This window comes from Schistocerca nitens, chromosome 10 (assembly GCF_023898315.1).
Source record: "Schistocerca nitens isolate TAMUIC-IGC-003100 chromosome 10, iqSchNite1.1, whole genome shotgun sequence".
Taxonomy (NCBI): Eukaryota; Metazoa; Arthropoda; class Insecta; order Orthoptera; family Acrididae; genus Schistocerca; species Schistocerca nitens.
In genome coordinates, this window is record NC_064623.1 from 32,309,300 (window position 1) to 32,333,150 (window position 23,851).

The 23,851-nt window shown below is 45.7% G+C and overlaps 1 protein-coding gene across 2 annotated transcripts in view; it reads right to left on the bottom strand.

Moving 5' to 3' along the window:
- Positions 1 to 23,851, bottom strand: part of LOC126210359 (luciferin sulfotransferase-like) — a 63,904-nt gene that overhangs the window by 32,677 nt on the left and 7,376 nt on the right. Inside the window, exon 2 of one of the 2 annotated variants that reach the window (XM_049939574.1) lies at positions 18,510 to 18,725. In XM_049939574.1, the coding sequence (XP_049795531.1) occupies positions 18,510 to 18,711 (202 nt within the window). In that variant the 5' untranslated portion in view covers positions 18,712 to 18,725. The remainder of the gene's footprint in view (positions 1 to 18,509; positions 18,726 to 23,851) is intronic. The other variant, XM_049939573.1, reaches the window with a different exon arrangement.

A 23,851-nucleotide genomic window follows, 5' to 3' on the forward strand; every position in this document is an offset into this window, starting at 1 on the left:
AGTTGCACACGACGCACGCGCCAAGAGAAGCAGCGCCATAGTACAGTATAGTTCGCAAACTTACGTTTAGGGGGAGCGCGCAGTTTATGAAGTAAAGCCACCAAGGCCGCATTATCCTTTCGCTGCTACAGAGACGTGCTCCCCGCATTCCGCGCTGTGCGCGATTTTGTCATCACTGCATTGGCTGGCTCTGAGCACTATGGGACTTAACTTCTGTGGTCATCAGTCCCCTAGAACTTAGAACTACTTAAACCTAACTAACCTAAGGACATCACACACATCCATGCCCGAGGCAGGATTCGAACCTGCGACCTTAGCAGTCCCGCGGTTCCGGACTGCGCGCCTAGAACCACGAGACCACCGCGGCCGGCCATCACTGCATTGCTCGCCTGTGCAGACACATGGTGTTTCGACTGATTTGACACACTTTCTCATTCAATTTCACAAAAACTATTTGGCCCAAAAATTTGATTTTTACACATCTTCTTGACTGATACCTTCCCCCCCTAAATGACTTAATTTTGTTTCGATGTTCAACGCAGTTATTGTGCAGCATTAGATGTAGTAAACCATTGCACGAAATTTTGAAGAGTTTGCAGAGGTAAAAGTCCATAGCGTATACTTTCTGTATGGTCGATTTTAGTTGCCACTAGAAATTTCAAAAAATTACATTCAAACGAATAAAATTCATGAAGTAAGACACTTCGATATTGTTTTTAAATAAAGAAAATATTAAGTACCGTACAAGGTTTGATCTCAGAACCCCTCGCTTAGCAGCCTAATACCTTAACCATTACGCTAACGCAGCTCATCATTCAGTAAATATCCCAGAGGACTTTAAAATATCACGCAAAGTACCGACAAACACTGTTGGTATGACTATGAATTACTCACGTTTCGTCGAAGTACAATAGGACATAAATAATTACCGCTGTTCTTTATTGCGAAAAAGCGGTTAGTGAGAATGATACAACACCTTTCCTTGCTATCGCCTGAATTAGGAGGCTTACTGCTTGTTTGGTTTAATTAATTAAGAGAATATGAAGCAATTGGTATAAAGAATGCTTTTTCCAAACTTCCTATAAAAGAAAGTCTGCTATCAAGACACTGCTTTTGTTCAATTACTTTATTTATGACTGAACGTTTCTAAAACGGAAGACACTCGTCCGTGCTCTGCACTGCAGTCGAGCTCTGGCAACGTCGTTCTCTGTTCATTGGCTTACTGTGTTTTGTGACGTCAGATGCGCAGAACGAACCTAAACTCGGCCGCCGTCGTAAATGACGCGCACTTTAGGCGCTGCTCATACATGGTTGTTTACATCTTTGGAATGGTTTTGTGACATCTCTGAACAGTCGAAGGGACTGTGTCTGTGATACAACATCCACAGTCAGCGTCTATCTTCAGGAGTTCTGGGATCCGGGGTGATGCAAAACATTTTTTGGTGTGTGTATTTAAAATTCTGGGTAGGTGTGCTATTTAAGAGGTGCAGGGTTACACAAAACTATGGAAGCGCCGTGTGAACATAAATAGGTAGAGTAGCCGAACCTGCAGATTGCGCTGTTGTATTTGGCCACGAATGACACCTGTGCAATGTCCTCAATACGTTGCAGGTTGTTAGTCGTGAAATCGAAAGCTGGAAAATTGCTGATTCTCGTGTGGCCCGGTCAGATTGCCGATTTCAGTTGGTAAGAGCTGATGGCAGGCCTCGAGTGTGACACAGACCCCACGAAGCCACGGATCCAACTCGACACTGTGCAAGCTCATGGTGGCTGCATAACGGCGTGGGCTGCGTTTGCATAGAATGGACTGGGTCCTCTGGATGTTGAGCTACTTGAAAGACCATTTGCTGCCATTGACGGACGTCATGTTCCTTAATAACGATGGAATTTTTATGGATGACAATGCACCATCACTCCGGGCAATAATTGTCGAAGGCTTTTTCCAGGTCGACAAATCCTATGAATGTCTCTTGATTTTTCTTTAGTCTCGCTTCCATTATCAACCGCAATGGCAGAATTGCCTCTCTGGTGCCTTTACCTTTCCTAAAGCCTAACTGTTCGTCATCTAACACATCCTCAATTTTCTTTTCCGTTCTTCTGTATATTATTCTTGTAACTTTGATGCATGAGCTGTTAATCTGATTGTGCTATAATTCGCCGGCCGCGGTGGTCTAGCGGTTCTAGGCGCTCAGTCCGGAACCGCGCGGCTGCTGCGGTCGCAGGTTCGAATCCTGCCTCGGACATGGATGTGTGTGATGTCCTTAGGTTAGTTAGGTTTAAGTGGTTCTAAGTTCTAGGGGACTGATGACCTCAGATGTTAAGTCCCGTAGTGCTCAGAGTCATTTTTGCTATAATTCTCACACTTGTACGGAAGTGAACCTTGGATTACAAACAGTTCAGACTAGGTGAGAGTCGAAGTTTCTGAACTTTGGTGCTGCAGAAGAATGTTAAGCATTAGGTAGGTAGATCGAATAACTAAAGACGAGGTGCTGAATCGAATTTGGAGAAAAGGGGAATTTGTGGCACAACTTGATCAAAAGAAGGTGTCAGTAGAGAGGACTCATTCCGAGGCGTAAGGAATGGTCAATTTGATAATGGAGGAAAGCGTGGTGGTGAAAATTGTCGAGGGAGACCGAGGCTTCACTACATTAAACAGGTTCAAATGGCTATAGCTTGCAGTAGTTATGAAGAGATGAAGAGGATTGTACGGGGTAGTGTGGAGACCTGTGTAAAATCAGTCCTTGGACTGAAGAGCACAACAGTATGAAAAACAATTTGCAACCCAATAGGAAACAACAACTTTCTGGGGTTTATCATTCCTGCCACTGGTTTTCATTTTGTTGCTGGCACAGTGCTGGTCGTTAGAGCTCTGTCGAGGGAAACATCTAAGTACACCTATATGATTTGGAAACAGTGCTCCAATAGCGTCTGTCTCCACGCAATCTGGAGCGCTCGGGATGCATGCTTTAAAGTGGTTCAGTACACAGATCGAACGTCTCTACGATGATGATAGTGTTGGTGCTGGTGATGATTCTATTTGTCAGTAGAAATATGAGATCTGTTGACACATGACCAGCACGAAATGAGAAAATTTCGTTCTTGTCGAACACAACTGACTCCTCACAAGCACGAAGTAATGACTGCTGGGATCTCAAGTTGTTTTAGTATTTCCAGAAGGCTTTTGAAACCGTTCCGTACAAACGTCTTCTATCAAATTGAATGCCTACGGAGTTCAGTCTCAACTGTGCGACCGAATTCATAATTTGCTGGCAAAAAGGCCACAGTTCGTAGTAACTGACGGGAAGTCGTCCAAAGAAAAGTGATGTCTGGGCTTCCCCCTGGGAGCGCCATAGGCCGTCTGCTGTCTATAATTTATATAAACGATTGAGGAAACAATCTGAGAAGATCTCTTAGATTTTTTACAGATAATGCCGTCTCGTGAAGTCCTCAGAAGATCAAAACAAATTACAAAATAATTTAGACAAATACACAAATCAAAAAAAGATTTGCGTCACCCCGGTTCCCAGAACGCCTGAAGACAGACGTTGGCTGTGGGTATTGTATCACAAACACACTCCCTTTGACTGTTCAGAGATGCCATTAAACCCGCCCAAACATGTAAACAACCACGCATGAGCAGCACCTATTAGGTAGACGGGTCGGACAGCAGTTCCAGGAGGTACCCGGCTCGTGTTGTCTGTAGTTCAACCATGCCTAGACGATCAATACCGCGGTTCGATCGCATCCGCATTGTTACTTTGTGCCAGGAAGGGCTCGCAAGAAGGGAAATGATCACGCGTCTCGGAGTGAACCAAAGCGATGTTGTTCGGACATGGAGGAAATACAGAGACACACAAACTGTCGATGACATGCCTCGCTCAGGGCGCCCAACGGCTACTACTGCAGTGGATGACCGCTACCTACGGATTATGGCTCGGAGGAACCCTGACAGCAGCGCCGCCATGTTGAATAACGCTTTTCCTGCAACCACAGAACATCGTGTTACGACTCAAACTGTGCGCAGTAGGCTGCATGATGCGCAATCTCACTGCTGACGCCCATGGTGAGGTCCATCTTTGCAACAATGACACCGTGCAGCGCGGTACAGATGGACAGATGGGACCGGCAACATGCGAATGGACCGCTCAGGATTGGCATCAAGTTCTCTTCACCGATGAGTGTCACATATGCCTTCAGCCAGCCAAACTCCAGAGACGTGTTTGGAGGCAACCAAGTCAGGCTGAACGCCTTGTCCAGCGAGTGCAGCAAGGTGGAGGTTCCCTGCTGTTTTGGGGTGGCATTATGTGGGGCCGACGTACGCCGCTGGTCGTCATGGAAGGCGCCTTACCGGCTGTAAGATACTTGAATGCCATACTCCGACCGATAGTGCAACCATATCGGCAGCATATTGGCAAGGCATTCGTGTTAATGGACGTCAATTCGCGCTCCCATCGTGCACATCTTGTGAATGACTTCCTTCAGAATTACGACGTCGCTCGAGTAGAGTTGTCAGCAAGTTCTGCAGACATGAACGCTGTCGAACTAGCCAGGGATAGATTGAGAAGAGCTGTTTATGGACGACGTGACCCACCAACTACTCTGAGGGATCTACATCGAATCGCAGTTGAGGAGTGTACAATCTGGACCAACAGTGCCTCGATGTACTTGTGGATAGTATGCCACGACGAATACAGGCACGCATCAGTGCAAGAGGACGTGCTACTGGGTATTAGGGGTACTAGTGTGTGCAGCAATCTGGACCACCACCTCTGAAGGTCTCGCTGTATGGTGGTACAACATGCAATGCGTGGTTTTCATGAGCAATAAAGAGGGCGGGAGTGATGTTTATGTTGATCTCTACTCCAATTTTCTGTACACGTTCGGGAACTCTCGGAACCGAGGTGATTCTAAAGTGTTTTTGATGTGTAAGCGTAGGCTTCCGCGGCCGTTGTCTTCTTCAATAAAATTCTTCAGGGTATCAGACCGCATCGTCATAATTTAAAATGCGCCAACGTTTCGGCCAGCGTTGCAGCTAGCCTTCATCAGGGCCTTACGTTAACTGCTAAATGAACACACTTGGTTCCTTAAATAGCTGCACGAGAAAACCGTGTCGTTACTTGATTGGCTGTAAAAGGAGGAGGAGGAGGGTGATAAGTATGCTTTATTGGTGTTTCCTTTATTATCTGTCATTGGCTGAAATAGCTGTTTTCTATTGGTCTTTATATTAATCCACCCCATTGGAGGAGACGGACGAATAGCGAACAGGTGATGGCTGTGACGTCACACTGTTTCCATGCTGTCCAGAAGCCGGCTGCGGCGTGCCATTGCTTTGTGTACTCGCGACCACTACTGCGGCTCTCCGCGTGTCTGCATGGGCCGCCACGGCTCTGCCGCCGCTCCGTAGCCCTGCTATTGCGGGCAGCCAAGACCTCGGAAGCTTGTACCCGTCCTCTCTATTCATGTTGGCGGGTCTTTTGGCTATTTCTATCGCCTCTCTAATCTTTCTTTTGAAAGTGAGAGGCTGTTTCGCCAGGACGCGGGCTTCTTGAAAAAATATTGGTTTCCCGCACTCGTCTCGGTGTTCCGCCACTGCTGACTTAGTGTGTTGTTTCAGGCGGATATATCTTTCATGTTCCGAGAGCCTTGTGCTAATCGGACGTCCCGTCTCACCTATGTAGACTAATCCACACGCACAACCAATTTCATACACGCCAGCTGTGTGTAGTTTGTCAACTGCATCCTTGGTAGAACCGAGCATGTCTGATATTTTGTTTCTGCTTCGGAAAATTGGTTTGATGTCGGCTTTTCGTAGAATTTTGCCAATACGTTCGGTGACCCCTTGTACATATGGTAACACAGCAGTGCTCTGTGCCTCCTTCTCCTCTTCCCTATTAGTCTTCTCCCTTGTCGACATGGTGCTGTCTATCATCTGCTTCCCATAGCCATTAGTTCCGAAGATGGACCTGAGGCGTTCAAGTTCTGTATTCAGATGTTCTTCGTCGCTTATCCTGTACGCTCTCTTCGTTAGCGTGTGCAGGGCGGACTTCTTCTGCGTGGGATGATGGTGGGAGGAGGCGTGAAGGTACCTGTCCGTATTGGTTGGTTTCCTGTACACTTTGTGGCCTAGTTTACCATCAGGTTTTCGATAAACTTCCACGTCGAGAAAAGGCAGCACCCCATTCTTCTCTGTTTCCATTGTAAACTGAATTTTCCTATGCTGTTGGTTAAGGTGCTTGTGGAAGTTCTGTAACTCCTCTTCTCCGTGGGGCCAGATGACGAAAGTATCATCGACATAGCGAAGCCAACAATTTGGACGTAATGGTGCGGACTGGAGGGCTGTTTCCTCAAATGCCTCCATGAAAATTTCTGCTGCGATAGGCGATAGGGGTGAGCCCATAGCTACACCGTCAGTTTGTTCATAAAATTGACCTCTCCACTTGAAATAGGTGGTCGTCAGACAGTGGCGCACAAGCTCACATATATCAGGTGCCACGCGTTCTTCTAGGATGTTCACAGTATCTGACACTGGGACATTCGTGAATAGGGATTTGACGTCGAAACTAACCATCAGATCTTGGTCCGTAACACGCATTTCCTTTAGGAGAGACACGAAGTGAGTGGAATCCTTACCGTAGGACTCGGTTTGATGCACTAGGTGTCGGAGCCTAGGTGCCAGTTCTTTCGCTAGGTAGTAGGTCGGCGAATTTATACTGTTTACTATGGGCCTTAAGGGGAAGTCGGTTTTGTGTACCTTCGGTACACCATATATCCTTGGTGCCTGTGTCACTTGCGGGATGAATCTTCTGGCCTTGTCGAAGTTGATTCTAGAGTGCTTGAGCAGTGCCTGCGTCGTTTTGATTACCTTGGCCGTCGAATCTCCCTGAAGTTTCTTGTAGATAGGTTCTGCGAGAATATCTTCCATTCGTTTGTTGTAATCAGTTGTGTCCAAGAGTACAGTGGCGTTGCCCTTATCTGCCTGTACCACTACTAAGTGGGGGTTGTCCCTGAGTTCCTTGATGGCATGGTATTCCTCAGCGTTGATGTTTTGCTTCGGTGGCTTTGCTTTATTCAGAACTCTGACCGTTTCCTGCCGGATCTTCTCCGCCTCGGCCTGTGGCAGATGACGTACCGAAGCCTCTACGGATTCTATGATATCTTCTTTTGGAACTCGCTTAGGTGCGACTGCGAAATTCATCCCCTTGGCCAGGATTGCTGTGGTTGCTTCGCTCAAGGTGTGGCTGGAGAGGTTGACCACTGTCCGTCGCCTGTCCAGCGTCAATGTTTCGTCCGTGGCGTGTATGAAATTGGTTGTGCGTGTGGATTAGTCTACATAGGTGAGACGGGATGTCCGATTAGCACAAGGCTCTCGGAACATGAAAGATATATCCGCCTGAAACAACACACTAAGTCAGCAGTGGCGGAACACCGAGACGAGTGCGGGAAACCAATATTTTTTCAAGAAGCCCGCGTCCTAGCGAAACAGCCTCTCACTTTCAAAAGAAAGATTAGAGAGGCGATAGAAATAGCCAAAAGACCCGCCAACATGAATAGAGAGGACGGGTACAAGCTTCCGAGGTCTTGGCTGCCCGCAATAGCAGGGCTACGGAGCGGCGGCAGAGCCGTGGCGGCCCATGCAGACACGCGGAGAGCCGCAGTAGTGGTCGCGAGTACACAAAGCAATGGCACGCCGCAGCCGGCTTCTGGACAGCATGGAAACAGTGTGACGTCACAGCCATCACCTGTTCGCTATTCGTCCGTCTCCTCCAATGGGGTGGATTAATATAAAGACCAATAGAAAACAGCTATTTCAGCCAATGACAGATAATAAAGGAAACACCAATAAAGCATACTTATCACCCTCCTCCTCCTCCTTTTACAGCCAATCAAGTAACGACACGGTTTTCTCGTGCAGCTATTTAAGGAACCAAGTGTGTTCATTTAGCAGTTAACGTAAGGCCCTGATGAAGGCTAGCTGCAACGCTGGCCGAAACGTTGGCGCATTTTAAATTATGACGATGCGGTCTGATACCCTGAAGAATTTTACTGAAGAAGACAACGGCCGCGGAAGCCTACGCTTACATTTAACCAACCTGTATGGGCAGGAAATCCACGGAAACATCAAGAAGCTAGAAGCGCTGCGTTTAAAAAGATGTAAACTGCTGAATGACCTTGCTTTTTTGAAGAGATGCAGAGACACGAGTGTTGTGCCGTATTCTTTGCGGTTGACATCTCACATAAAAACGAACAAGGCGAGGAATATCTGTGTTAAAGCCAGTAAAGCATTGCTACGGGAAAGGATCCGCCACATCCGCATAAGTCTCGATGCTCACAACAGGAATTTGTGTGATCTGCACCTATTTCTGGCCGGAAAACTTCAGATGGAAGACTGGGATAAAGTCGACAGGTTAACCCTTCAGCAAGCATCAAGGACCAGCAATAGTATTACTAACCGCCAGAAGAGAAAGTACGACAAACTACAACAGAAAGCCACGGACGAAACATTGACGCTGGACAGGCGACGGACAGTGGTCAACCTCTCCAGCCACACCTTGAGCGAAGCAACCACAGCAATCCTGGCCAAGGGGATGAATTTCGCAGTCGCACCTAAGCGAGTTCCAAAAGAAGATATCATAGAATCCGTAGAGGCTTCGGTACGTCATCTGCCACAGGCCGAGGCGGAGAAGATCCGGCAGGAAACGGTCAGAGTTCTGAATAAAGCAAAGCCACCGAAGCAAAACATCAACGCTGAGGAATACCATGCCATCAAGGAACTCAGGGACAACCCCCACTTAGTAGTGGTACAGGCAGATAAGGGCAACGCCACTGTACTCTTGGACACAACTGATTACAACAAACGAATGGAAGATATTCTCGCAGAACCTATCTACAAGAAACTTCAGGGAGATTCGACGGCCAAGGTAATCAAAACGACGCAGGCACTGCTCAAGCACTCTAGAATCAACTTCGACAAGGCCAGAAGATTCATCCCGCAAGTGACACAGGCACCAAGGATATATGGTGTACCGAAGGTACACAAAACCGACTTCCCCTTAAGGCCCATAGTAAACAGTATAAATTCGCCGACCTACTACCTAGCGAAAGAACTGGCACCTAGGCTCCGACACCTAGTGCATCAAACCGAGTCCTACGGTAAGGATTCCACTCACTTCGTGTCTCTCCTAAAGGAAATGCGTGTTACGGACCAAGATCTGATGGTTAGTTTCGACGTCAAATCCCTATTCACGAATGTCCCAGTGTCAGATACTGTGAACATCCTAGAAGAACGCGTGGCACCTGATATATGTGAGCTTGTGCGCCACTGTCTGACGACCACCTATTTCAAGTGGAGAGGTCAATTTTATGAACAAACTGACGGTGTAGCTATGGGCTCACCCCTATCGCCTATCGCAGCAGAAATTTTCATGGAGGCATTTGAGGAAACAGCCCTCCAGTCCGCACCATTACGTCCAAATTGTTGGCTTCGCTATGTCGATGATACTTTCGTCATCTGGCCCCACGGAGAAGAGGAGTTACAGAACTTCCACAAGCACCTTAACCAACAGCATAGGAAAATTCAGTTTACAATGGAAACAGAGAAGAATGGGGTGCTGCCTTTTCTCGACGTGGAAGTTTATCGAAAACCTGATGGTAAACTAGGCCACAAAGTGTACAGGAAACCAACCAATACGGACAGGTACCTTCACGCCTCCTCCCACCATCATCCCACGCAGAAGAAGTCCGCCCTGCACACGCTAACGAAGAGAGCGTACAGGATAAGCGACGAAGAACATCTGAAGACAGAACTTGAACGCCTCAGGTCCATCTTCGGAACTAATGGCTATGGGAAGCAGATGATAGACAGCACCTTGTCGACAAGGGAGAAGACTAATAGGGAAGAGGAGAAGGAGGCACAGAGCATTGCTGTGTTACCATATCTACAAGGGGTCACCGAACGTATTGGCAAAATTCTACGAAAAGCCGACATCAAACCAATTTTCCGAAGCAGAAACAAAATATCAGACATGCTCGGTTCTACCAAGGATACAGTTGACAAACTACACACAGCTGGCGTGTATGAAATTGGTTGTGCGTGTGGATTAGTCTACATAGGTGAGACGGGACGTCCGATTAGCACAAGGCTCTCGGAACATTAAAGATATATCCGCCTGAAACAACACACTAAGTCAGCAGTGGCGGAACACAGAGACGAGTGCGGGAAACCAATATTTTTTCAAGAAGCCCGCGTCGTGGCGAAACAGCCTCTCACTTTCAAAAGAAAGATTAGAGAGGCGATAGAAATAGCCAAAAGACCCGCCAACATGAATAGAGAGGACGGGTACAAGCTTCCGAGGTCTTGGCTGCCCGCAATAGCAGGGCTACGGAGCGGCGGCAGAGCCGTGGCGGCCCATGCAGACACGCGGAGAGCCGCAGTAGTGGTCGCGAGTACACAAAGCAATGGCACGCCGCAGCCGGCTTCTGGACAGCATGGAAACAGTGTGACGTCACAGCCATCACCTGTTCGCTATTCGTCCGTCTCCTCCAATGGGGTGGATTAATATAAAGACCAATAGAAAACAGCTATTTCAGCCAATGACAGATAATAAAGGAAACACCAATAAAGCATACTTATCACCCTCCTCCTCCTCCTTTTACAGCCAATCAAGTAACGACACGGTTTTCTCGTGCAGCTATTTAAGGAACCAAGTGTGTTCATTTAGCAGTTAACGTAAGGCCCTGATGAAGGCTAGCTGCAACGCTGGCCGAAACGTTGGCGCATTTTAAATTATGACGATGCGGTCTGATACCCTGAAGAATTTTATTGAAGATGTTTTTGTTGTGTGTATTTGATTTGTACGAAAAGTGGCAGTTGGCTGCAAAAAAGGGTGATGTCATCCACATGAGTACAGAAAGGAATGCGTTAAAATTCGGTTACGCCATCAGTCACACAAGTTTTAAGGCTGTCAATTTAACTGCACACTTAGGGATTACAATTACGAACAGCCTGAGTAGGAATCGTCACATAGAAAATATTGTGGGGAAGGAGAACCAAATGAAGCATCTTTGCGTCTTATTGATAGAACACTTACAAAATTGTACAAATCTGCTAATGACAGTACCTGCACTATGTGGGGAAGGACAACCAAATGAAGCATCTTTGCGTCTTATTGATAGAACACTTACAAAATTGTACAAATCTGCTAATGACAGTACCTGCACTATGCTTGTCCGTGTTCTTCGGGAGTGTTGCTGCGCCGTATGGGACCATTACGATTAGTATTGAGGGATGACACCGAAAAAGTTCAAGGAAGGGCAGCTCGTTTCGTATTATCACGAAATAGTGGAGAAAGTGTCAGGGATATAATACGGGAGCTAGGGTGGCTGTTATTAACACAAAGGGTTTATTCATTACAGCGAAATGTTTTCATAAAATTTTAATCTCCAACTTTGTCCTCCGATGGAAAAATGCACTCTAAGACAAAAAAGGATGCACCACGAAGAACACTGGTAGTTGCGACGTGCATACAAGGGTGAGTCAAATGAAAACCTTAAATTTGTAATAACAAATCGAAATTTCGCGCCGTTATCCTGTAAGTTGGTAAGCGTGCTACAAACAGCGTGCAGAATTGCCTGTAGGTGGCAGCATAGTGCAGATGCACACATACCGTCGCAGATCAGTATAAATATGGCCGCACGTGCCACTTGCACCAGGGAAGAACAGCGTTCTGTTTTTCGGTTTTTGCGCAGTGAAGGTGTGAAACCTATTGAAATTCATCGAAGAATGAACGTCCAGTACGGTGATACATGTTTGTCACAGCAACAAGCCTACGAATGGAGTAGGAAGCTCGCGAACGGTGTGACTTCAGTGGAAGATGCTCCTCGTCCAGGTCAGCCACAAAGTGTTGTGACTCCACAGAACATTGCAGCAGTTGAAGCCATAGTGAAGGAAAACCGCCGAGTGACACTGAATGACATTCCAGCATGTTTACAGATTAGTCATGGGTCAGCACACCACATTGTGCATGATGTGCTCCAGTTTCACAAAGTGTCTACAAGATTGGTACGACGGCAGCTGACTCCTGAAATGAGAAAACGATATGTTGATGCTTGTGAAGAACTTCTTCGGTGCTTTGAACGAGAAGGTGATGGCTTCCTTGCAAGAATCGTTACTGGGGACAAAACCTGGGTTCACTTCCACCAACCGGAAACGAAGAGAGTGAGCAAGAAATGGCGCCATTCCTCATCACCAAAACCGAAGAAGTTTCGAACAGAACCATCAGCAGGGAAGGTTATGCTGACTCTCTTTTGGGACGAAAAAGGCGTCATTTTGGAGCATTACATGCCTAGAGGGACCAATGTCACCAGTGCATCATACACAGATCTCCTAAAAAATCATCTGCGGCCTGCAATCAAATCAAAGCGACGTGGATTGCTGTCAGCAGGTGTCCTTTTGCAGCATGACAAGGCAAGTCCCCAAACTGCCCGTATAACAGTTGCGACAATCACAGACCTGCATTCTGAGTGTCTTCCTCATCCACCATACTCACCAGACATTGCCCCAAGTGATTTCCATATGGTTGGACCACTCGAAGACGCAATTGGAGGAAAGAAGTTCCGTTCTGAGGAAGAGGTACGCCACGCGGTGCATGAGTGGTTGCGCGGACTACCAAAAGAATTTTTTTCTAAAGGGATTTATGCACTTTGTAAGCGCTGGAGGACTTGCATTGAGCATGGGGGAGATTATTTTGAAAAGTGATACAGCTTTGTACCACTTCTGCACAATAAATAATATTTAAAAAAATATTTAAGGTTTTCATTTGACTCATCCTCGTATAAAGACAAAGATATGATTACAATAAAATTGGATGATTTTTTTCAAAATAAAAAGCTCCATATACTGAGCGAGTTTGTCCACCTCTGGCCCTTATGCAAGCACTTATTCGGCTGGACATCGATTGCCAGAGTTGGTGGATGTCCTCCTGAGAGTTGTCTTGCTGAATTTTGTCCAATTGACGCGCTGAACCGTCAAAATCCCGAGCTGGTTGGAGGGCTCTACCCTTAATGCTTCAAACATTCTGGATTGGAGAAAGATCCGATGACCCTGCTGGCGAAGGTAAGGTTTGGCAAGCACGAATAGAAGATGTAGAAACGCTCGTCGTGTACGGGCGGCTAACATACTGCTGAAATTTAACCACTGGATGCCTCACCATGAAGGGCAACAATACGGGGCGTGGAATATCGTCGACGTAGCGCTTGTAAGGGTGTTGTGGATGACAATCAAAGGGGTCCTGCTACTAAATGATACAGCAGATCATGACCCCTGGTTGCCGGGCTGTATGGCGTGTGACACTGAGTTTGGTATCCCACCGCAGTCCAGGACATCTCCAGACACATCTCCGGTGGTCATTGGGGCCCATTTCGAAGTGGGACTCATCACTGAAGATAATTCTACTCCAGTCAATGAGATTTCAGGCCCCGATGGCCGCTGAAGACGTATCTGGATACTTATCAGGCTGTGTTGGGATACCAGCCTGACTTACCTGCCATACAGCCAGACAACCAGAACTGATGGTTTGGGGTGCCATTTTATTTCATAGCTGGATCCCTTCGGTTGTCAACTACAGCATCTTTTCTGTATAGTGGTACATGGACAATTGGTTGTACATGGCAAGCCATCATGGATGAGCTGGTGCGCTTCTGGCGCCAGTTTCCATCGATCGTCTTTTTGATCTTTGAGTCGACTTCGATGCTTATGTGTCTTCTGCTCATCTTTGGCTACTCGGATTTAACGGCAGCGCGTGCGCTCTGCTGGGGAGGTGTGTCGGGATCGGCGGTGAGCGAGAGTCACGTGGGACTGTGTACGTTGGCAGGGCGGCGAGAGGACGAGTCGGACAACGAAGGAGCGGGGCCAGCGGCTATGGCGTGTCGAGTCGTGATGGCAGATCCACCGCCCATGGTGATTTGGTTTTCCTGGAGATCGCAAGGACGAGCTCCGTCAAGTCTGTTATAAGATACGCCGGTCTATTGAATTGGAGTCGCCGAGTTGCTTCGGTGGGTTGCTTGCGGTTTAATTGAATATGCCAGTGTACTAAAAATCCTTTGGAAACGTTTTAGTTGTTTATCACTTACCTCTACATCTACATCCATACTCCGCAAGCTACCTCACGATGTTTGGCGGTGGGTGCCTTGAGTACCTCAATCGGTTCTCCCTTCTATTCCAGTCTCGTATTATTCGTGGAAAGAAGGATTGTCGGTATGCCTCTGTGTGGGCTCTAATCTCTCTGATTTTATCCTCATGGTCTCTTCGCAAGATATACGTAGGACAGAGCAATATACTGCTTGACTTCTCGGTGAAGGTATGTTCTCGAAACTTCAACAAAAGCCCGTACCGAGCTACTGAGCGTCTCTCCTGCATAGTCTTCCACTGGAGTCTATCTATCATCTCCGTAACGCTTTCGCGATTACTAAATGATCCTGTAACGAAGCGCGCTGCTCTCCGTTGGACCTTCTCTATCTCTTCTATCAACCCTATCTGATACGGATCCCACACCGGTGAGCAGTATTCAAGCAGTGGGCGAACAAGTGTACCGTAATCTAGTTCCTTTGTTTTCGGACTGCATTTCCTTAGGATTCTTCCAATGAATCTCAGTCTGGCATGTGCTTTACCGACGATCAACTTTATATGATCATTCCATTTTAAATCACCTGTAATGCGTACTCCCAGATAATTTACGGAATTAACTGCTTCCAGTTGCTGACCTGCTATATTGTAGCTAAATGATAAGGGATCGTTCTTTCTATGTATTCGCAGCACATTACACTTGTCTACATTGAGATTCAATTGCCATTCCCTGCACCATGCGTCAATTCGGTGCAGATCCTCCTGCATTTCAGTACAATTTTCCATTGTGACAACCTATCGATATACCACAGCATCATCCGCAAAAAGCCTCAGTGAACTTCCGATGTCATCCACAAAGTCATTTATGTATATTGTGAATAGCAACGGTCCTACGGCACACCTGACATCACTCTTACTTCGGAACTCTCCATTGAGAATGACATGCTGCGTTCTGTTATCTAGGAACTCTTCAATCCAATCACACAATTGGTCTGATAGTCCATATGCTCTTACTTTGTTCATTAAACGACTGTGGGGAACTGTATCGAAGTCCTTGCGGAAGTCAACAAACACGGCATCTACCTGGGAACCCGTGTCTATGGCCCTCTGAGTCTCGTGGACGAATAGCGCGAGCTGGGTTTCACACGATCGTCTTTTCCGAAACCCATGCTGATTCCTACAGAGTAGATGTCGTCACTAACTATCTTGACGGCAGTTGAGGAAGTGTGGCTACCCCCAACCAACCGACATGAAGCGTGGTTAAAGACGTAACTAGATCTGCAACAAGTCCGTCTCTGGCGTTTCAAGACACGCCGAGATACGTCCTCTATTCTGCCTTGTAGTTCATTTTGTAGTTTGGCGTGTAAATCTGCGCCGAGATAATTCTTGTCATCTTAACTTTAGGGCATGATTTTTAGCGAATATATTAATCAAAGTTTAAGGGCTGGCACTGGCCAAGATACTCACGGAGGCTAATTTGGTTCCGTTCAGTTGTATTGCTCACCTGTTCTCTAGATAAGACTGTGTAATTTATGTCTCAGAATATTGTCTGCCGTTGATGTGTGTTGTGTTACAGATAATTGGCAGCGGTCGACGCGAGCATACTGGGAGCAGAGCACCACGGGGGCAGAGAGATATTTAAGGCCCTGTGCTCTCCTTTACATCTTGGGTTATGTTGTCACTGTTGCGTGATTCCATCTTTCTGGTGGAGAATTATAGCAGCTGAAGTTCAATTGCAGTGCAAAGTTGAGTACATTTCTATGTCATTTCGTGTCTCGTGGATCTCTCGTATTGATTTGAATCCTTGGTCTGCTCGCGTCTATCGCTAATTCACACACAATATTGAAGCAACCTCATTTTAGAGGTATTGCCATATGGTCATGTTCTAGTTGTAATCATTCTAAGAATATTGTTGATTAATCAACTGAGTAAATAAATTTGATGTCTGGTTTGGTCAAAATTAAAGCACCTCCTTAATTGAGTAATTTGTATATAGTTTTTGTGGTGTCACCGCCAGACACCACACTTGCTAGGTGGTAGCCTTTAAATCGGCCGCGGTCCGGTAGTATACGTCGGACCCGCGTGTCGCCACTATCAGTGATTGCAGACCGAGCGCCGCCACACGGCAGGTCTAGAGAGACTTCGTAGCACTCGCCCCAGTTGTACAACCGACTTTGCTAGCGATGGTTCACTGACAACATACGCTCTCATTTGCCGAGACGATAGTTAGCATAGCCTTCAGCTACGTCATTTGCTACGACCTAGCAAGGCGTCATTACCAGTTACTATTGATATTATGAATAATGTACCGTCAAAAGCGACGTTCACCATTTATGGATTAAAGTTAAGTATTCCACCAGCTACATCCGTTTTTCTAAATTCTAATTTCCTTGACCTGTTCCAGACCTCACGCCAGCCTGCGTGAGCTAAAACGCGTGCCTTTCGGCTTCCTCTTGTAACCCGGTGTTGGCTCTCCTGCCAACCCACAACAGTTTTGTTTAGGAAAGTTGGCTAGCCAAAACTTAAAAGATCTGTGTTCTTACACTTAATCTGTTCCTCAGCTGATTGGAAGTAATGAGAGTTCTGATGGGAATTTTCTGGACTTTTGTACTAATTAAGTAAAGCTTTAACTGAGTATATTTTCCTAGTCATATTCAAATTTCGAGTTTTATGGGTCTTGTTTCGGTTAAAGAAATTTATTTGTTGTTTGTCCAAGTGATCTGACCTTGTAAAGCAGTCTCCTGTATTACTGTGATTTTATAATTGTAACAAAATATGTAGCAACTACAACGGATTACTATTGTGATTTTGGTGTGTCACTACCATTAAACATTTCAGCAACATAAAGTCCGCCTACCCACGGCGAGAGTTTCTCTTATTTGTCTTCGTGCTTGCGAAACCATACGTTGGCCACTAAGGTCAACAGATCTCATCCTAACTGAGAATGTGTGGCGCATAACGAGCAGTGTTCTCCGACTAGCTCGGGAATCTGTCCATCTAATGAGCCAATTGGACAGAGTTTGGTACGATATTCCTCGCCAGGACTCCCAACAACTCTGTCGTTCAGTGCTAAGTCGAATAACTGCTTGCACAAGGGCCAGAGGTGGATCAACATGTTACTTTCTTGCTTAATTTGCGAAACACTTCCTCTTGAGTAAATAATCCTTTTTTTTTAAATTGTAGTCATTTGTTTGTCTGTACACGAACATTACGCCTTCCGATTTCCGTCCCATTCGGATAATTTCTTCGAGGTACTTTTTTTTTCTTAGAGTGTATTTTGGTAACTCCCACCCCAAGGTAGTGATAACAGCCCTTTGCTGTTCCTTATCTATATAAACGATTTTGGAGACCATCTGAGCAGCCGTCTTCGGTCGTCTGCAAATGACGCTATCGTTTATCGACTAATAAAGTCACCAGAAGACCAAAACAAACTGCAAAACGATTTAGAAAAAATATCTGAATGGTGCGAAAGGAGCAGTTGACCCCAAATAACGAAAAGTATGAGGTCATCCACATGAGCGCTAAAAGGAATTCGTTGAACTTCGGTTACACGATAAATCAGTCTAATCTAAAAGCCGCAAATTCAACTAAATACCTAGGAATTTCAATTACGAACAACTTAAATTGGAAGGAATACATAGAAAATGTTGTGGGGAAGGCTAACCAAAGGCTGCGTTTATTGGCAGGACACTTAGAAAATGTAACAGACCTACTAAGGAGATTGCCTACACTACGCTTGTCCGTCCTCTTTTAGAATAGTGCTGCGCGGTGTGGGATCCTTACCAGATAGGACTGACGGAGTACATCGGAAAAGTTCAAAGAAAGGCAGAACGTTTTGTATTATCGTGAAATATGGGAGAGAGTGTCACAGAAATGATACAGGATTTGGGCAGGATATCATTAAAAGAAATGCGTTTTTCCTTGCGACGGAATCTTCTCACGAAATTCCATTCACCAACTTTCCCCTCCGAATGCGAAAATATTTTGTTGACACCGACCTACATAGGGAGGAACGATAACCAAGATAAAATAAGGGAAATCAGAGTTCGTGCGGAAAGATACAGGTGTTCATTCTTTCCGCGCGCTATACGAGATTGGAATAATAGAGAATTCTGAAGGTGGTTCGATGAACCCTCTGCCAGGCACTTAAATGTGATTTGCAGAGTTTCCAAGTAGATGTAGATGTACATAGGAAGAAATGACCAGTCTGGTAAAACATGAGGAATCAGAGTCCAGACAGAAAGATTCGGGAGTTTTTTTCCACACGTGCTACTCAGGAGTGGTACGGTCGCGAAATAGTCTGGAAGCGGTTAAATGAAACCTCTGTCAAACGAGCGTGGGCTGCAGAGCAGCCGTGCAGAAGTAGATGCGGAGTGCGACGCCCACTCACCAGACTTGGGGAACGTCACCAGCCACACATCGTCCGGCCTCACTGCGAAGTCCAGGATCCTGTGAACGTCCTTGGTGACCTTGGAGAGCAGGACGCAGCCAGAGGGCTGCAGGCGCACGTGGTCGTCGCGGTAGGGGCCCCGCAGGCTGTCGACGTACCTCCGCGCAGCTGGGGAGGTCAGCACCTCAGCTGTGGCCGACATGCTGGTGCCCACTGCTGAGCAAAAGAGGCGGCCCGTCACCCATGTATACTGTCCAGTCCAGACAGACTTCACATAAAGTGTCACAGAATAACACACCAAATGCACTCTGTGCCAAAAAAGCGAAGCACCTAGAATACATGGTCCGTTGTCAGTGTATCTTCATACACATACAATCAGCAGGTATGTAAATCAATTATTCAAAACAGTCTTAATCGCATTTATTATTATTATACCGCCAACCGGTTTCAACCCAACGTAGGGGTCATCTTCGGGCCGTTTACACCATTGGTCGAGTGCTGGTGTTGTCACTCCTGCCTACATAACGGCAGGGAATTATGTAGACAGGAGTGACACCACCAGCAGTCTAACAATGGTGTAAACGCTCAGAAGATGACCCCTATGTCGGGATTAAACCGGTTGGCGGGATAATAATAATAATAAATGCGATTAAGACTGTTTTTGAATAATTGGGGAGCAAGGAAGGTGCCTCCACGTGTGCATTTTACTTACATGCTACATAGAAGAAAGAAAAATTATATTGATTGGCGACTCCATGGAGTGTCCTGTGCACCACGACCAGATAATGGATATACTTGGAAGGAGAGACAGCATTGGTCGTATTTTTTTGTTTTATTAACCGCAAAATCGATTTTCGGTCACTTAGTGACCATCCTCAGTGCTGTAATAAACAATTTAAATTGGTAGGCACTGGTGTCAACAAGCTTAGGAAACGCATAGAGATGAAACAACAAGCTTCTTGACACCAGTGCCTACCAATTTCAAAATTCAAATGGCTCTGAGCACTATGGGACTTAACATCTTAGGTCATCAGTCCCCTAGAACTTAGAACTACTTAAACCTAACTAACCTAAGGACATCACACACATCCATGCCCGAGGCAGGATTCGAACCTGCGACCGTAGCAGTCGCGCGGTTCCGGACTGAGCACCTAGAACCGCGAGACCACCGCGGCCGGCGCCTACCAATTTAAATTGTATATTACAGCACTGAGGATGGTCACTAAGTGAACGAAAATCGATTTTGCGGTTAATAAAACAAAAAAATACGACCAATGCTGTCTCTCCTTCCAAGAAAGTAAAATGCCGGCGCTCCCCAGAAACGTTGCCCAACCGGACAACGGCCAAACCTTCCACCACCAGAAACCAATGCAATCAAAAGCCAAAAGCAAAAGCCGGCCGGAGTGGCTGAGCGGTTCTAGGCGCTACAGTCTGCAACCGAGCGACCGCTACGGTCGCAGGTTCGAATCCTGCCTCGGGCATGGATGTGTGTGATGTCCTTAGGTTAGTTAGGTTTAATTAGTTCTAAGTTCTAGGTGACTGATGACCTCAGAAGTTAAGTCGCATAGTGCTCAGAGCCATTTGAATCATTTTGAACCAAAAACAGGTCCTCTTCAGGGCCAACCCTGATGATCGTCAGCATGAACGTCGCGGAATCAGCAAGAATAAAGATGATGTAATATTCCCCATGAACCATGGACCTTGCCGTTGGTGGGGAGGCTTGCGTGACTCAGCGATACAGATGGCCGTACCGTAGGTGCAACCACAACGGAGGGGTATCTGTTGAGAGGCCAGACAAACATGTGGTTCCTGACGAGGGGCATCAGCCTTTTCAGTAGTTGCAAGGGCAACAGTCTGGATGATTGACTGATCTGGCCTTGTAACATTAACCAAAACGTCCTTGCTGTGCTGGTATTGCGAACGGCTGAAAGCAAGGGGAAACTACAGCCGTAATTTTTCCCGAGGACATGCAGCTTTACTGTATGATTAAATGATGATGGCGTCCTCTTGGGTAAAATATTCCGGAGGTAAAATAGTCCCCCATTCGGATCTCCGGGCGGGGACTACTCAAGAGGACGTCGTTATCAGGAGAAAGAAAACTGGCGTTCTACGGATCGGAGCGTGGAATGTCAGATCCCTTAATCGGGCAGGTAGGTTAGAAAATTTAAAAAGGGAAATGGATAGGTTAAAGTTAGATATAGTGGGAATTAGTGAAGTTCGGTGGCAGGAGGAACAAGACTTTTGGTCAGGTGAATACAGGGTTATAAATACAAAATCAAATAGGGGTAATGCAGGAGTAGGTTTAATAATGAATAAAAAAATAGGAGTGCGGGTTAGCTACTACAAACAGCATAGTGAACGCATTATTGTGGCCAAGATAGACACAAAGCCCATGCCTACTACAGTAGTACAAGTTTATATGCCAACTAGCTCTGCAGATGATGAAGAAATTGATGAAATGTATGACGAGATAAAAGAAATTATTCAGGTAGTGAAGGGAGACGAAAATTTAATAGTCATGGGTGACTGGAATTCGTCAGTAGGAAAAGGGAGAGAAGGAAACATAGTAGGTGAATAAGGATTGGGGGGAAGAAATGAAAGAGGAAGCCGCCTTGTAGAATTTTGCACAGAGCATAACTTAATCATAGCTAACACTTGGTTCAAGAATCATAAAAGAAGGTTGTATACCTGGAAGAATCCTGGAGATACTAATAGGTATCAGATAGATTATATAATGGTAAGACAGAGATTTAGGAACCAGGTTTTAAATTGTGAGACATTTCCAGGGGCAGATGTGGATTCTGACCACAATCTATTGGTTATGAACTGCAGATTGAAACTGAAGAAACTGCAAAAAGGTGGGAATTTAAGGAGATGGGACCTGGATAAACTGAAAGAACCAGAGGTTGTAGAGAGTTTCAGGGAGAGCATAAGGGAACAATTGACAGGAATGGGGGAAAGAAATACAGTAGAAGAAGAATGGGTAGCTCTGAGGGATGAAGTAGTGAAGGCAGCAGAGGATCAAGTAGGTAAAAAGACGAGGGCTAATAGAAATCCTTGCGCAACAGAAGAAATATTGAATTTAATTGATGAAAGGAGAAAATATAAAAATGCAGTAAATGAAGCAGGCAAAAGGGAATACAAACGTCTCAAAAATGAGATCGACAGAAAGTGCAAAATGGCTAAGCAGGGATGGCTAGAGGACAAATGTAAGGATGTAGAGGCTTGTCTCACTAGGGGTAAGATAGATGCTACCTACAGGAAAATTAAAGAGACCTTTGGAGAGAAGAGAACCACTTGTATGAATATCAAGAGCTCAGATGGTAACCCAGTTCTAAGCAAAGAAGGGAAGGCAGAAAGGTGGAAGGAGTATATAGAGGGTTTATACAAGGGCGATGTACTTGAGGACAATATTATGGAAATGGAAGAGGATGTAGATGAAGATGAAATGGGAGATAAGATACTGCGTAAAGAGTTTGACAGAGCACTGAAAGACCTGAGTCGAAACAAGGCCTCGGGAGTAGACAACATTCCATTAGAACTACTGATGGCCTTGGGAGAGCCAGTCATAACAAAACTCTACCATCTGGTGAGCAAGATGTATGAGACAGGCGAAATACTCACAGACTTCAAGAAGAATATAATAATTCCAATACCAAAGAAAGCAGGTGTTGACAGATGTGCAAATTACCGAACTATCAGTTTAATAAGTCACAGCTGCAAAATACTAACGCGAATTCTTCACAGACGAATGGAAAAACTGGTAGAAGCGGACCTCGGGGAAGATCAGTTTGGATTCCGTAGAAATGTTGGAACACGTGAGGCAATACTAACCTTACGACTTATCTTAGAAGAAAGATTAAGAAAAGGCAAACCTACGTTTCTAGCATTTGTAGACTTAGATAAAGCTTTTGACAACGTTAACTGGAATACTCTCTTTCAAATTCTGAAGGTGGCAGGGGTAAAATACAGGGAGCGGAAGGCTATTTACAATTTGTACAGAAACCAGATGGCAGTTATAAGAGTCGAGGGGCATGAAAGGGAAGCAGTGGTTGGGAAAGGAGTGAGACAGGGCTGTAGCCTCTCCCCGATGTTATTCAATCTATATATAGAGCAAGCAGTAAAGGAAACAAAAGAAAAATTCGGAGTAGGTATTAAAATTCATGGAGAAGAAGTAAAAACTTTGAGGTTCGCCGATGACATTGTAATTCTGTCAGAGACAGCAAAGGACTTGGAAGAGCAGTTGAACGGAATGGACAGTGTCTTGAAAGGAGGATATAAGATGAACATCAACAAAAGCAAAAGGAGGATAATGGAATGTAGTCAAATTAAATCGGGTGATACTGAGGGGATTAGATTAGGAAATGAGACACTTAAAGTAGTAAAGGAGTTTTGCTATTTAGGGAGTAAAATAACTGATGATGGTCGAAGTAGAGAGGATATAAAATGTAGACTGGCAATGGCAAGGAAATCGTTTCTGAAGAAGAGAAATTTGTTAACATCGAGTATAGATTTAAGTGTCAGGAAGTCGTTTCTGAAAGTATTTGTATGGAGTGTTGCCATGTATGGAAGTGAAACATGGACGATAACCAGTTTGGACAAGAAGAGAATAGAAGCTTTCGAAATGTGGTGCTACAGAAGAATGCTGAAGATTAGATGGGTAGATCACGTAACTAATGAGGAGGTATTGAATAGGATTGGGGAGAAGAGACGTTTGTGGCACAACTTGAATAGAAGAAGGGATCGGTTGGTAGGACACGTTTTGAGGCATCAAGGTATCACAAATTTAGCATTGGAGGGCAGCGTGGAGGGTAAAAATCGTAGAGGGAGACCAAGAGATGAATACACTAAGCAGATTCAGAAGGATGTAGGTTGCAGTAGGTACTGGGAGATGAAGAAGCTTGCACAGGATAGAGTAGCATGGAGAGCTGCATCAAACCAGTCTCAGGACTTAAGACCACAACAACAACAACAATATCACAACTATGCCAATCAGAAAAGTGGGACGTACTGTGGCTGCAGGAAACGCATAGAGATGAAACAACAAACAGACCCAATATCAAAGGAATGCATTTGGCAGTAGAAGCACCTCACAGAAGGTATGGGAGCGCAATTTTTTACCAGACCCGAGATGCTGCTCTCTTCCACGAGTAAGACAACCACCAACAACATTGAAGTGTTAGCCATAGAGAGTGGATCATTTACAATATGCTCCGTATATAAACCCTCCAGCCAGAACTTACACATTTCAACGCCAGATAGCTTCAACAACCAAAGGACACACTTCGTTGTAGGCGACTTTAACAGCCACAGCACCACCTGGGGCTACGACGAGACAGACG